The following is a 15,845-nucleotide window of genomic DNA, read 5'->3' as shown; positions in this document are numbered from 1 at the left end:
TTAGTTTGAAACATATAATCTTAGTCACCAATAATTACATTACATTATTTGATTTGATGAAAGGTGTTGTTCCTTTTACTAATTTGAATGATTTAATTCATGTTTTCTTCATCTCTAAAGAAGTAATCAAATTATAAAATTAAAAATAGAGGATTTTTTAATTAAATAATTAGAACATGGAAACATTATATTATTTAAAAGGTTGTTGTTAATGATAACAATTGTATTCAAAGCTCTACTTCAGCGTTTCAGAGCCTACAAGCAAACAACTCTCTCATACTACATAACACAATTTAGTACAAATTACAAAATAGATGTTCTAGATTTTTCTACATGTTGTCACTTTGACAAAACTACCTATATATTTTATGACTCTACAAAACATTACACATTTAATGAAAACATGCGAACTATTAACTTCTTCCTTACCAACTTCTTGTACAAAAGATTGTTGTTGCTTAATGTCCATTTGTTCCTTGAGTTGATGAATAGGCTCTTCTTCATTCAACTGAATTTGAGTAGAGTTAGTTGGGACCTTGTTGTCAGATGCAAGTGAGAGAGAATCCTTGAAAATATTAAGTGTCATGTTCTATATCATGATATATTTAGTCTTTGAGTGGATCAATAGATTCATGATAGTTGTGTCAATTGAGAGACACAGTGGTGCTCATTCTTGTGCACCTTGGATGTTATAAAAAATAGATAAGTCATCTTAAATTGTATATACTCCTTGTGTCTCCTCATCAGTCACCTATATTCCAATACATCCTTGTTCTCCGTATTTGCACTATGGGCTCTAAATCTTGTAATCCAAATTAGGCAAAGTAAAACACGACATACATAAAGAGTTTGACCTAGAAAAATGAAGAAGATGGCTACAAACACCATACATATAGAACTAACAAAGTTGAGCCTTTTACGAAAATAACCCTTTCAAGTTAGATTGCATGTGGAAATTTAGAAGGAGCTAACATCAAAGAAAGCACCTAGGCTTTGGGCCTTCTATTCAACAATCTGAACCAATTCAAAGACCTCAACCATAAGGAACAAGGTAGGAGGAAACAAATGTCACACCTTGGGGCAACATTTATTGTTGTTAAAACTACAAATGGACGTCTATAATGAAATAACACAAAGAAACCCAACTAAGAAGAGACAAGTTTGGAGGAATACCCAGTGACTTGCCCTGAAGTTTTGTCCAATTTCTTTTTATTAAATTCAACATACTAGAGAAACAAAGAACCAAGGTGCCAAACCCAAAATTGAGGAGCCAAAACAATAGTCTACCATGTTACCTTGGTAAAAGTTCTCACAAGTGACATGATATGGAGCCAAAACAATAGTCTACCATGTTATCTTGGTAAAAGTTCTCACAAGTGACATGATATAGCTAGGATCCCATACAAATTTCCCAAATTTACTTTCTTGGAGGCTCGACACCAACTAATCTTGATCACACATATTCCCAATTCACTTGTGCCTAGTCCATTATCCCATAATATCAATGTAGCTTCATGACAAGGTATTCAATACACCAAGCTGAGGATAGAGCTTGCATGAAAGAGAGAATGGGTACTCTCCTCCTTATACCATTGAGTTGATATGCATGTTAATGATCCATGTGCATATTAAATGTTAACTGGCTTGTAGTTAAAGCCAATTATCAGGGATGGTGCATTAGGAGTGTGCCCATTTTGACTATATTGCCATAATGTTAATTCAATAACCTTTTTGGTCCATAGGTTGACTTCACAATTAAACTCTTGATTTTCATGATAGAAATAGTTTATCCCTTATTTTTAGCTTTGGAAATGCCCATTTCTAGCCCACTTTTCATTAGAATAGATCTTCCAAGCATAGCTTCGATGATCACCATGGAGTCTTAAAAATAATTAATGATTTAGGCCTTGATTCTTTTGCTAATTGGAGGCCTCCAATAAGAGTATAACCTTTTGCAAGATTATTAGATATTGCCTCGAGAATTCATGCATATGTTTCTACCCCCGTTCCTTCAATATTACATAGAATCCCCCCTAACTCTTGGCACCCCTGCAATTAGAAATATAAGATTTAACTCTTAACTTATAACTGCATTTTTGTTTATATCTCAATATTCTAGGTACTTTGAGATCCTTTGTAAAAGCTATTAACTTTAGGATTTTTGAAACTATTTATAAGACTATTGAAAACGATTTCATGATTAAGATTTTCATTTCAAATCTTTTCAGAAAACAAATTTACAAATATTATATTAATTAATTTGACGGAACTTTTCCTCCACACATGAAGCTACCAAATAGCAATATTTGAAACATAACATACATTGAAAAATGATACATTCAAAATCCAATAATTATGATCACCTACAATTTTTTCACTTTTACAATTTGATCAGAATTATCTTAACTTAAACCAACACAAATATAAATTTACACATAGACTAAAGTGTTTCCTTTAATCTAAGATGATAAAAGTATCCTTTGTCATCTTAGCTTAAGTCAACACAAATATAAATTTAGACATAGACTAAGGCGTTTCCCTAACTCTAAGATGATAAACTTATTCTCTGTCATCTTAAACTAAGGTGTTTCCCTAACTCTAAGATGCTAAACTTATTCTTTGTCATCTTAGCTTATAGTCAACACAAATATAAGTTTAGACATAGACTAAGGTGTTTCCCTAAATTTAAGATGATAAACTTATCCTATGTCATCAATTATCATGAAAGACTTCATATTTAAAAAATTGAACATTCTACTTATAATTAGAGATAAATTTAAACATTTTAGTTTTTAAATTGAGCATTCTATTTATAATTAGGGATAAATTTAGACATTTTATTTTTTAGACTTTTTTGAACAATCATCATTAGAATCCAACGATGTAATTATTAATGAAATTGTATTTTTGAATGCATAAATGAATTCAACATCTTGAAAAATCTATGTTATACTTAGATTAGACAATCTCAACAACTAATACTTACAATTTCAACAACTCTTTTAAATATTTTATTACTCATAATTAAAATCAAAATATTTAAATTTGCCTCTTCTTAAACAAGTTTAAACCAAGTGTTTCCTTTAAACTAAGGTGTTTCCCTAACTCTAAGATGCTAAACTTATTCTTTGTCATCTTAGCTTATAGTCAACACAAATATAAGTTTAGACATAGACTAAGGTGTTTCCCTAAATTTAAGATGATAAACTTATCCTATGTCATCAATTATCATGAAAGACTTCATATTTAAAAAATTGAACATTCTACTTATAATTAGAGATAAATTTAAACATTTTAGTTTTTAAATTGAGCATTCTATTTATAATTAGGGATAAATTTTGACATTTTATTTTTTAGACTTTTTTGAACAATCATCATTAGAATCCAATGATGTAATTATTAATGAAATTGTATTTTTGAATGCATAAATGAATTCAACATCTTGAAAAATCTATGTTATACTTAGATTATACAATCTCAACATCTAATACTTATAGTTTCAACAACTCTTTTAAATATTTTATTACTCATAATTAAAATCAAAATATTTAAATTTGCCTCTTCTTAAACAAGTTTAAACCAAGTGTTTCCTTTAAACTAAGGTGTTTCTCTAACTCTAAGATGCTAAACGTATTCTCTGTCATCTTTACTTATAGTCAACACAAATATAAGTTTAGACAGAGACTAAGGTGTTTCCCTAAATTTAAGATGATAAACTTATCCTATGTCATCAATTATCATGAAATGCTTCATATTTAGAAAATTGAACATTCTACTTATAATTAGAGATAAATTTAAACATTTTAGTTTTTAAATTGAGCATTCTGTTTATAATTAGGGATAAATTTAGACATTTTATTTTTTAGACTTTTTTGAACAATCATCATTAGAATCCAACTATGTAATTATTAATGAAATTGTATTTTTGAATGCATAAACGAATTCAACATCTTGAAAAATCTATATTATACTTAGATTATAGAATCTCAACAACTAATACTTATAGTTTCAACAACTCTTTTAAATTTTTGATTACTCATAATTAAAATCAAAACATTTAAATTTACCTTTTTTAAACAAATTTAAACCAAGTGTTTTCCTTAAACAATGTTTCCCTTAACCTATGCACCATTAGCAATAACTTATGGTTAATCCAACCAAAAATAATTTCTTAGCATTCACCCTAAAGGGTGGCCCATTTTTGGGGCCCTACACAAAGTTAAAAAGAGCCCTGAAATCTAGTTGATATGAGCATAAATTCAATACTTGTAGTTTAGATATTACCCCATACCCATCAAAGTTAAAAAGAGCCCTGAAATCTAGTTGATATGAGCATAAATTCAATGCTTGTAGTTTAGGTATTACCCCATACCCATCAAAGTTAAAATGGGGCATACTTTGAGCTTTGCTTTGAGGGACAATTCTTTAGCCATGGATTTTATGTGACCCCCTTGATTTTCACCCATTGAACCTTACTTTGAAGAGTAGATTGCCTGTCAATCTATATCATCAACATATATTCTTGATAAAAGGATAAATGATTGGACAAGGACAAATAGACCATGGTGTCAACCTGCAATAATTTTCTTTTTTCCTTTTGGGGATCCTGCAATAATTTCCTTGTTATCATATCATTCCCCGTGAATGAATAGCTACTACCCTCCCTATTTATAAATTAATATTTCCTTTATTAACTAATATTCGCACTTTACACCTGGGATATTATTTTCCTTTAATAACTCTACCACGTTCTCACCTGGCAAGGGGAGGTCAGAAAACCCCTTGATTTGACGGTTACGGTTACCTCGCCCGTCGTCCAGGTTATTATTATTGACGCGTTATGGTGAATAATAAAGTGCTCCCACTTTTTTAGACTTCTCCGCAGTTGACGCCCCCCACGCAGGACCCCTCATTTATTGCTCAAACGGCTTCTTTTTAGAGAGTCGCGCTTCTATAGTTTGTGAAAACCACTTCAGTGCTCTGAAACCGCTGTATAAAGGTGGTTTTTGTTTGTGAAACCGCCCAGGGGGCCTACTTCTTTGACTGTAGATGGTGTGTGCGGCCATACCTCTGTAAGAGTCACCGACACAACCTGACCGACCCAACTTGACGGTGTCGTGTCTTTGGTGGTTTTTTTTTATATAGAGTGGCTTTGGACATTTAGGAATAGGATTCTAGTGGAAAGCTTTTCAGAGGTACGGGGGTTAAGTCATTTTGAGGGAAATTTGTGGGCTTCCTGTATAGGTTTCAGAGCATCTGTTGCATGTGGGGCACAGGCTGTGCGCCATTGTTGTGTTTCAAGCTAGGGTCATAGCTGTGATTATAATGATATAAGAAGGGCTGGGGTCTTGAACAAATGAAAGTGGGGATTAGTAGTGTATTGGGTTGTGCAAAGGAAGTGGTGAAGGGTCCATCTGGTTATATATTGGATTGGAGGTGGTGAAGGGTCCATCTGGTTATATATTGGATTGGAGGTGGTGAAGGGTCCATCTGGTTATATATTGGATTGGAGGTGGTGAAGGGCATATATAAATAGTTGTGTGTTTTATTGTAGGCAGTAGGACTGTGGAGTACTAGGATTATAGCTCAACTGATTGAAAGATTGTTTTACAAAGGTGGACTAATGGGGGAAAAACTTGGGAGTAGAGGTCTGCTCATCCTGCTGGCTTTTGTGTTATGCATCTCTTTTACAGGTATCAAATCTTTGCAGAAGCACGTCTTCTTTGTGTTTGTTTTTCCTTTTGTTGAATGTGTTATGTATGTTTCTGTGTCCTTTTTTCCTGCAAAATGCTGCCTTTTATTATGATGAAGTTGGAGATGTGTTCTGTGTCTTTCTGTATGTTCTTTTAATACAAAATGCTGTCTTTTATTGTGATGAAGTTGGAGATGTGTTCTGTATGTCTCTATATCTTATTTGATACCAAATACTTTATTATGACTAGTTAAGCTTTTGTTTTCCTAATAGATGAATATTAGAATGTATATCTCTTTCAAGCAAGAAGCTAGTTGTTGGGGTAGCTATTTTGCCAATTTGTCTAGGACTTGCAGTTACCCAACTGCTTGAAACTGCTTGCATGGTTGTGAGAATGCTGGAGGGATGAAACATGTCTTTAAAGATTTGAATCTTGATGGGATATTGATAACCACAGCTTATCTAACCCAGATCAAAGTATCTATATATTTCTAGATGTTTTGGTGATAATGGTTGGTTTTTTACATGTGGGTTACCTTGCAGAATGCCTTTGAGTGGCATTTTATAAAGAACCCATATCAACGTGTAGTAGTTGGTTTTTGGTTTGGAGTTCAAGTAAGCTCAAAATCTTCAAAATCTTGGGCGGGAGTCTTTGAGCTGAGTTAGAAATCAAAATCTTACCTTCTGTGTTGTTTATAGTCGCAGGGGACATCAGATGATTAGTAACGATGTGTAATGATGTGTAATGTCTTTACATGACTGGATTGTGTTTGTGTATGTAATGGCTTTATATGACTCCATTTGGTCTTTTGTAATGGCTCTATATGACTCCATTGTGTTTTCGGTTGCCCAAACAGCTGAAGCAATAGGTGTGAACTATGGAAGAATGGGAGACGATCTTCCTCCTCCCAGTGAAGTAGCGAAATTCCTACAGACCACAATGATTGACAAAGTGAAGCTCTTCGATGCAGATCCTGGTGTCTTGCAGGCTTTTGCCAATACAAATATAGGGGTTGTTGTCGCCGTGGCAAATGACCAAATCGCAGCCCTTAACAAACTGCCTGCAGCACAGGATTGGGTGAAGACAAACGTGGCTCCTTTCGTGCCAGCTACAAATATAATTGCCATATCTGTGGGAAATGAGATTCTTTCCACGGGAAACAAAGTGCTAATATCCCAACTCGTCCCTGCCATGCAAAATCTTCATACTGCTCTTGTTGGTGCCTCTCTTGACAAGCAAATCAAGGTCTCTACACCTCATTCGCTTGGTATTCTGTCTGCTTCTGAGCCCCCATCCATAGGAAGGTTCCGTCGAGGCTATGATAGAGTTATTCTAAAGCCATTGTTGAACTTTCTCAGAACAACAGGGGCTCCTTTCATGATCAACCCTTATCCATACTTTGGCTACACAGATAAGACCTTGAACTATGCTCTATTTAAGCCAAATCAAGGTGTTTTTGACAATAATACTGGAATCACCTATACCAACATGTTCCAAGCTCAGTTGGATGCTGTCTACTCGGCTATGAAACTTTTGGGGTTCTCAGATGTAGATATCGTTGTGGCTGAAACCGGGTGGCCATCAGTTGGAGATCCTGACCAGACAGCTGTCAATGTGGAGAACGCTCTTTCCTACAATGGCAATCTCATCAAACTTGTCAATTCCAATGTAGGAACTCCGTTGATGCCCAACAAAACCTTTGATACTTACATATTTTCTCTCTTCAATGAAGATCTCAAGCCCGGTCCTACTGCAGAGCGCAACTTTGGGCTATTCAAACCAGACATGACCATGGTTTATGATGCTGGGCTTATGAAGTCTGAGGTATTGCTCAACACTTGATGACTCAACTTTAATAATAATTCTTTCAACACTGTTATTTTTGTTTTGTTTCAGGAAGTCCTAGTAAAAAATGAATGATGTGCTAGGCGAGCAAAGCCGAGGGGCTATTAATGAATGATGAGCCGAGAGGTATTAATATGATCCCGGTTTGTTTGTGTTCTGTACCTGGGGGGGGGTGTTGTGAGCCTGAGGGTTTTATCCCTAGGCACTAGACTGATCTGGGATTAATTTGATCAGGCCCTAGGGAGTTGGCAGGGTGCTAGTGAAGGGCTACAATCTGTTAATGGGGCATTAGAAACCCATGGATAGGCCTTTTTATACCTGATACAACCATTGAAACACTATGCAAGTAGCTGTGGATAGAAGGATATCCATGAGTATTTGTCATATGGTTCAGAAGTACGCCTAGTAATTACTGGAGATGTGTATTATAATCATCTGTCTTGAAGATTTGGGAATAGAGTAAGTTGGGAAATCATCAAGGAAGGGTGAGCTTACTAGGATTATTGAAGAATAGAATAGAACATTTCTATTTACTTCATTGGGAGACCTTGTAGGATCTGACAACAAATTTTTATACAAGAATTTTATGTATTGTCTTTGCCATTTATTACCTCAAGGCTGTCTTTACCTGCTGTATTTATTACTGTCAATATTCGCTTTTCTAAGTTCTAAACATTCTCAATATATTTACTTGTTCAGAGGGCAAATTCAACCAGCTATGTAATTGTAAACTATCAAATCTTCATGCTTTGCTTTTCCTGATGTTTATTTACATCTGAATTAATATTTTTTTTTTATTGTTAAAAGTCACTGATGTACAGTGATTAACAAACTTGCTTTTGATCCAGAGTGCAACTCCTGCGCCTATTTCTACAGCGCCAGTAACGCCGGCCACCCCAGCACCTATTTCTACAGCACCAGTAACACCGACCACCCCTGCACCTATTTCTACAGCACCAGTAACACCGACCACCCCTGCACCAGTTACAGGAACAGATAAGTCTTGGTGTGTTGCTAAACCAGATGCAGATCCCAATGTACTCCAAGACAATATAGATTATGCTTGTGGACAGGGAGTGGACTGCAGTGCCATTCAAGCAGGTGGCCAGTGCTTTACTCCAAATACTGTTGTGGCACATGCTACGTATGCAATGAATTCTTATTACCAGCTAACTGGTCGCCACAGCTATGATTGTGATTTTGCTCAAACAGGGGTTCTTACACAGGAGGATCCAAGTATGTATTCATCTTTGTTCTATACTTCAAACAATAGACTTGAATTTTTGTTACTCAAGCCTGCACCTTAACCATCTCCTTTTAAAATGGAACAAATGAATTGCTACAATTACAAGGTTCCTCGTTTGAGTTCCTCTCAAGATACTGGCTATCCAGATCTCACTCAGGAATGACATTTCTAGGAAAGATATAGATACTCTTCACGTTTGCATGACATTTCTAGGAAAGATATGGATACTCTTCACGTTTGCATTTACTAGCACTTTCTTATCACAGCCCCCTGTGTTTCTTACTATAGGGCCCCCAGTAACAGACCCTGCAAATATCATGGATTTGTTTGTGATTATCTGGTTTATTATCTAGTGTCAGGCCTTCCAGGCTTTTATTTTTACTGACTGTGTTTGCATTTCCTGTTCTTAGATATCAGTTTTGCCATCACCCATCCCACAAAACCATCAAAGATCATCTTGATCTTGATTTTAACTCCATTCCTTCATATTTTTGCTTGCAACATGTCCTATTTTGGGTCTCACTCTTTTCACTTCTAAAACCACATGCAAGTCTAGTTTTGCTAATCTTTCAAGAACATACCCTGCGAAAAGTTAAACGTTTCAGGACCCCTTTACCTTAGCAACTCTTAGCAAAGCTCATAACCTTGCCTTTTTAGCCTAGTAAGCTTATCACTTTGTAAAAGGGCACTCCCTAGCGGGGGTTTGATTCTCTGACAAACCCAGGGAACGTTCCAATTTGTAAGCTAAAACCAAAAAACACTTCATTTACATTGAGATCTTTCAGTTTAACTTGTTTAAGGGCACTTCCTAGCCTAGGTTCGATTCTCTGACACAATTACCTAGGGAACGTTCCAATTTCTAAAGCTAAAAAACAAAAAAACGCTCCACTTACAGTGGGTTCTTTTTATTATTAAGCCAGCCTTCATTGCATTTGTAAGGAATTATATATTTCATTTGCATTGGCAAGAACTGATTCGCATTTTCTTGTGATGCAGGTTATGGTACGTGTGTATACCCGACAATATAGGGTACAATTCACCTTCAGAAATTTTTTCAAAGCTCATTGAAGAAGCGTATTAGCATCATTGGCTAATATTTAGGATAGCATTTATTTAATTTAACTGTGTTATATAGTACTTGTAATCAGTAACAGCTATAAAGCTGCAGAATTCAGGTTATAGTGGACCATCAGTAGGGATTCTGTCAGTGGTGCTAATTTATTTGTATACGATTTGCCTTTACGTTTTGTAGCGATGTGGGGGTTATCGATGAATATTAAATATATATTCATGTAACGCTTGCGAATTATAATTTTGCCTGTTTTATAATATTTTCCAACGCTGGCGTCCTTTGAATGGTATCTATCTGAAGGATGTGTTCTGCAACGCCTTACTGCGAATTATAATTTTACCTGTTTTATAATATTTTCCAACGCTGGCGTACCTTTAATGGTATCTATCTAAAGGTGTGTGCAACGTGTAAGCGCGTACTTTTAATGGTATCTATCTGAAGGTGTGCAAAACATGTAAGCGCGTTTCAGAAGAGTCAAATATTCACAGTAAACAACTACTTGTTTAATTTTACTTTAGAAAATGTTGCAGAGCGCGTACTTTTAATGGTATCTATCTGAAGGTGTGTGCAAAACATGCAAGCGCGTTTTCGGAAGAGTCAAATATTCACAGTAAACAACTACTTGTTTAAAAATGTTGCAGAGAAGTGTACCCAAAACACACATATTCTGGGATAAGGTCAAATTTCAAAAATATCCCGTGATTGATACCCATGTTCAACTCTGCTACCGTCACAGTTGAGACCAATGTTCGAATCCCAATCCTATACAAAGACGTTTGATAGCATGTTTACTATAATTAATCCAAAAAAGGAAAACAGCTGGCCCAGGTTATAATTAACTCAAAAAGAAAGACAGCTGGCCCAGCTTACAATATTCCAAGCACTAACTCTGCAAACTATGACTCCTGGTTGGAAGCCAACATGGCCAGGGACTTTTGGGCTTGGATTTCACAATATCAATGAGACGGTGGACCCACAGCATCAATTAAATTTAATAGCAGTGGTAAAATAAGTATTTGTTGTACATTGAGAGGCCATTTTGGAAAATCATGGAGAAACCATTTTGGAAAATCATGGAGAAAGTGGTGATGGACATTCTCCCCACATGAAATTATGCCCACTTTTCCAATAGAGGGCCCCCCACCTTTTTGGTGTGTTGGTCCCTTTAATCTAGGGTCAGGCTACTACATTTTTTCAATTCATTCCCAGGTTATTCTGTGATTTTATTATATTATTTTGGCATATCATATTTTTTGGCATTTCATTAGGTAGATCTTACTGTGTCTTTTTTAATTCTTTTCTTTAAAATAAAATTATGCCCACTTTTCCAATAGAATAATTAGAGGGACCCCTTTGGTGTGTTGGTCCCTTTAATTTAGGGGTAGGGTACTACATTTTTTCAATTCATTCCCAGATCATTCTTTGATTTTATTATATTATTTTGGCATATCATTAGGTAGATCTTACTGTGTCTTTTTTAATTCTTTTCTTTAAAATAAAATTATGCCCACTTTTCCAATAGAATAATTAGAGGGACCTCTTTGGTGTGTTGGTCCCTTTAATCTAGGGTCAGGGTACTACATTTTTTCAATTCATTCCCGGGTTATTATGTGATTTTATTATATTATTTTGGCATATCATATTTTCTTTTGGCATTTCATTAGATAGATCTTACTGTGTCCTTTTTAATTTTTTGGTTATATAATATTCTTTTTTATGAAAGACATAATTTATCGGTGATTTTAAATTATTATTATTATTATTATTTATTGGTTTTGTCATGTTTCTTAAATTATTATTATTATTATTATTATTTATTGGTTTTGTTTAAGTTGTCTATGTTTTTCATATTATTATTATTATTATTATTTTATTGATTTTGTCTAAGTTTGCGATTTTTAGGCATGACTTATGGTTTGAGGAGCCATAGGCTTGATTTATGGTGATTTATGGTTTGAGGAGCTGTGGGCATCTAATTTATCCAAGTCATCAAGGTATCTTACTCGGCTTAAGCCACACCTGCTCTTGGTTGACTGGATTTTTTAACATGTCTCCTCCCTTGCTAAGGATGCCCATAACAAATTTTATAATATTTCCTAGACCATGCCAACCCTTAGTTGACTGGATTTTTTAAGATGTCTCCACCTTTATTGAAGACACCCATAACAAATTTTATAATATTTCCAATTTTTTTTACAAAATTTAATGTTAAAGCAAATCCGCTAATGTTCTTTGAAATTTCGAACACTACTATTATTATTATAACTTGTGAGAAACACAATATATTGAAAAGAGAGATGGAAATGAATATTTTAACGCCACCTAGAAAGACATTAAAGTTATTTAAAGTAAAAATGCATTAGGCAAATAGTAAAGAAGTTTTTATAATTACATATAGTTATTTTATTTCGTTGATGATGATGAGTAATTTCAAATATTGATATATTTTATTAAGATTGATAGAGTGCCTTTTTGTTAGGTTAATATTGTATTTTTTCACAAAAATATGTTAACTAAGTAGGTTAGTTATGTAGTGATCTTAAACCTATTTTCCAAGGTGATTTCAATTTTCAATTTGCTTAACCCGGAACTAAATTTTTTTGATAATCTATTTACATAATAATGTTGGATGTGTTGTAAAAAAAATGGATGGCGAAGATTTCAACGGGGACTTTCCCCTATGACGTTAATGGAGGGGAGTCGAAATCCCACTTGCCGTTAAATGCCCTGGATGTTAAATGCCCTGGATGTGTGATCCACATCATAGGGCCATGTATATGTATACGTGGTGGTTTGTATATCATTTGGTTTATATATATTTAATGTATAACGCCTATATATACATATATGATGGTACAATTAAGAACATGAGTTATGAACATGAATATCGGTGGAGTTTTATGCCACGTGGGTGCCACGCAGAACAAAGGGAATGAAAATTTTAATTAAATAAAACTTCAAGGGAGTATAACTTAAAATCCAGGAGTGGAAATTGGACTAAATTTTATATCACTAGAAACATCTTATCGAGGCGAAGGTGATGGTGACATCTACAATGAGTTTTAAGAACTTAAAAGAAAAACAAAAAAAAATATTTCCCATTTTTCTAATGGTACATGGGAGATTGGATTAGTAAGTGAACACTTCACCGAGGGTAAGGTGGGGTGTTTACAGGTGGTATTAAAGCATCCAGGGTCGATACTTTTACTGGATGGGCTTTATTATGGGCAAGTGAATCCAAAATTCCCACAAAAAGGCTGCATAATGACTTTTATCAAATTAACTAAACTAATGTTAGGTGTTAAAACTCTGTCTATAATTGAATTATTATTTGCATGATAATATCGCATGGATCCCTAGTTTAGCGGTGGAGCTCAATGTTAGTTTTTGGTAGCATCAGATGTGCTCTAGCCATGAAAATTGGCAAATAGACTAAGGGACATGAGTTATAAAGAACCCAGAAATCATTTGGTAAAATTTCCATTGGATTGCATTTTATTAAAATAATTAATATTTTTAATGGGGTTCTTAAGTCTAAACTTAAGAAAATTAAGGTATTAATGGGTATTAATCAAAATATGGGTGAGAATGTTCTAAAAAGCGGATCAAGTCAAGTTTTAATCTTGGCGGTTGATTAAGGACGTAATCTCGGCCGTTGAAGTCTCAACGAGAAAAGTATAAGAAAGAGACTTGGGGTTCATTTAGAAAGACACACAAAGAGAACAAACTGATCTGAAATTCGATTTCTGGGGGTAGGAAGCTGAGAAATTCGAATTAGGTGATTAGTTGCAGCAGAGGGGCACGGATAGTTCGGGAGTACTGACAGAGAGGCAGAGAGAAGATTATGGAGGCAACGCAGCGGTTAGGAGAACTGATGCTGGGCCAATCTGGGCCCACGCAGGCTTGATGTAGAGCTAGAAGAGCTAGTGCAGGAGCAAAAGCTGCCCTCCACGCAGAAAGTCAGAATTGTTGGGAAATTGCCAGAATAGCTGGGAACGCTGACGCAGTGGGCAGAAGAGGCAGCGCAGGGCTAACGCAGAGTCTGAAGGTTGACGCGGGGCCTACACAGGGCCAACACAAAAGTAGTCGGGGTTAGCTAGTCTTGCTGTCGGATCAACCGGAATCTGTCGGGTGAAGTGAGGTAAAATTCACTCAGATTTTCTGTCATTGTATTTTCTCTGTCACTAGATTGCTGGGAGGGCATCCAACATTTGTATTCAGAACCACTGCTTAATAATATAAAATCCTCAGAGCTACTGTGCCCGTTTTCCTGCGTTGGTTTTTTCTGGGGACTATTTTGTCCAAAAATAACTGTCCTATGTATCTTGTTCTTTGCTCAGTTTTCTGTTTCATGTATTCAAATATTAAATAAGTGTAGGCTGCGGAAGTAATTTGCTTCATTATTCAGAGAATAAATTGATAATGTATATTAAAATCAAGTAGGTGAAATAGATTCAGATTTGCTGCAGTAGGGGTTCCTTAAGGATTAAGAATTTTCACATGATATCAGAGCATTGATTTTGAAATAGGGAAGAGCAAATCCAACACTGAGCAGAGAGGCCAAAAGCTGCGCTTGGCAGCAATTCGAATCCCCTTGAAGGGATTGTGCAGTCCTTGTCGGGAAGTAGAGATTCCGAGGAAATCTCTCTCTGAGAGAGTCAACAAAGGTACAATTTTCAATTCGTGAGTTTGTAGAGGCAGAGGGAGTGACACAGAGCTTCAGTGCAATGCTTGAAGGGCATAGTTTCTGTTGGGGCATAAATCTGTCGGAAAAGAGCGAAGACACATAGACGGGGAATTTTCTCCAAGAGGATTTCCAGCGAAGGAGTTTGAATCTTCACTTGTTGAACAACAGTGGGGAAGGGTAGACCTACAAGCTCCAACAGGGAGTGTGTAGGTCAGTCTAGTGTTGTGCAGAGGAGAGAGGAGTCAATTCCACAGTTGGGTGAGATGGCAATGCATGGGCTCAGAGATCAGGACAGGTTGGAAAGAGCTTCCAACTATGTCATCTGGAAGACCATAATCTTAGTTGTTTTGGAGGAGTACGATCTCGAAGCTTGCATAAAGAGTGGTGTGGTTGTTCCCATTGACAATGATCAAAGGAAGAAGTACAAGGTTGAGCAGGGGAAAGCGAAGAGGTTCATATTCGATGGAGTTCGAGATCATGTGGTCTCACACTTGCAGGGCAAAGATATAGCTCGAGAGATGTGGGAAGCTTTGTCTTATCTATATGAAGGTTCTTTCGAACAACAGAAGATGTACCTAGAACAAAAGTTTCAGCGGACATTGATGCAGAAGGGAGAATGAGTTAACTCTTATCTTCAACGTCTTCAGGACACCAAAGACCAACGTGCTGCAGTGGGGTCTACTCCTCAGTTTACCGCGATGGTAAGGACCACCCTGAATGGAGTCTCAAATGAATGGCAAGTCTTTGTCCAAAGTATATTCGGCAGAGAAAGACTACCTTCATGGGAGGAGATGTGGGCAATCCTTCAACGAGAGGAATTAAGGAGGGATCTGGTTAAGGTCAACCCCAATGGGAGCAGTGGCAGTGGCACAAAGACCAAGGAGGAGGAGGAGAACACAACTCTATCATCAAAGAGACAATAGAAGCAGAAGCGGAAGGATATTTTGAGGGTGAAATGTTTCAGATGTGGCAAGATGGGCCACTTTGCATCCCAATGTCCTTTGAAGCAAAATGACAAGGATGAGAAACATAATCCTAAGGTTGCTCCAACAAAAATTGACAAAAATGAGTTTGTGATGAGCGCACATGCATCACCAGGAGGGAAATGGGGCGATATTGCGCTGTAGTCGGAAGGACTACATGTGGGCAGGATCCTAGAGGAATCCACGTCTTGGATCAATTCCCTGCTACAAAAGCCCAAGATTCAGCTATAGCAAGATGGACTTAATGTCAGATGATGCAGTGCACTATTTGGAGAGACAGATGCAGTAGTCAGAGACCAGACAATGATCAGCGCAGAAG

General features: G+C 36.1%; 1 protein-coding gene across 3 annotated transcripts; it reads left to right on the top strand.

The window, feature by feature from the left end:
• The first annotated feature begins 5,163 nt into the window (after positions 1–5,163).
• LOC149176436 (glucan endo-1,3-beta-D-glucosidase-like) lies at positions 5,164–10,123 on the top strand. Of its 3 annotated transcripts, none has more exons than XM_089419915.1 (5): positions 5,164–5,436; positions 5,513–5,693; positions 6,550–7,517; positions 8,387–8,774; positions 9,781–10,123. In XM_089419915.1, exons 2-5 carry the CDS (start codon positions 5,624–5,626, stop codon positions 9,810–9,812), a joined length of 1,458 nt encoding a protein of 485 aa, XP_089276041.1. In that variant the 5' UTR covers positions 5,164–5,436; positions 5,513–5,623; the 3' UTR covers positions 9,813–10,123. The 3 variants fall into 3 exon arrangements, with proteins under 3 accessions (XP_089276041.1, XP_089276040.1, XP_089276039.1); XM_089419914.1 differs by having other exon boundaries at positions 5,164–5,474; XM_089419913.1 differs by having other exon boundaries at positions 5,164–5,693.
• The last annotated feature ends 5,722 nt before the right edge of the window (positions 10,124–15,845 follow it).

Source organism: Pinus tabuliformis, chromosome 4_1 (assembly GCF_031772625.1).
Source record: "Pinus tabuliformis cultivar Carrire ecotype Pingquan chromosome 4_1, CPIR1, whole genome shotgun sequence".
NCBI classification, from domain to species: domain Eukaryota; kingdom Viridiplantae; phylum Streptophyta; class Pinopsida; order Pinales; family Pinaceae; genus Pinus; species Pinus tabuliformis.
Note: the sequence above shows the minus strand (reverse complement) of the source record. Positions and strands in the feature narration are given on the sequence as shown.

Coding starts and splice junctions, on each gene's coding strand:
- LOC149176436 (XM_089419915.1), top strand. CDS start 5,624: ATGGGGGAAAAACTTGGGAGTAGAGGTCTGCTCATCCTGCTGGCTTTT. Junction 7,518..8,386: donor CTGGGCTTATGAAGTCTGAG/GTATTGCTCAAC, acceptor CTTTTGATCCAG/AGTGCAACTCCTGCGCCTAT. Junction 8,775..9,780: donor TCTTACACAGGAGGATCCAA/GTATGTATTCAT, acceptor CTTGTGATGCAG/GTTATGGTACGTGTGTATAC.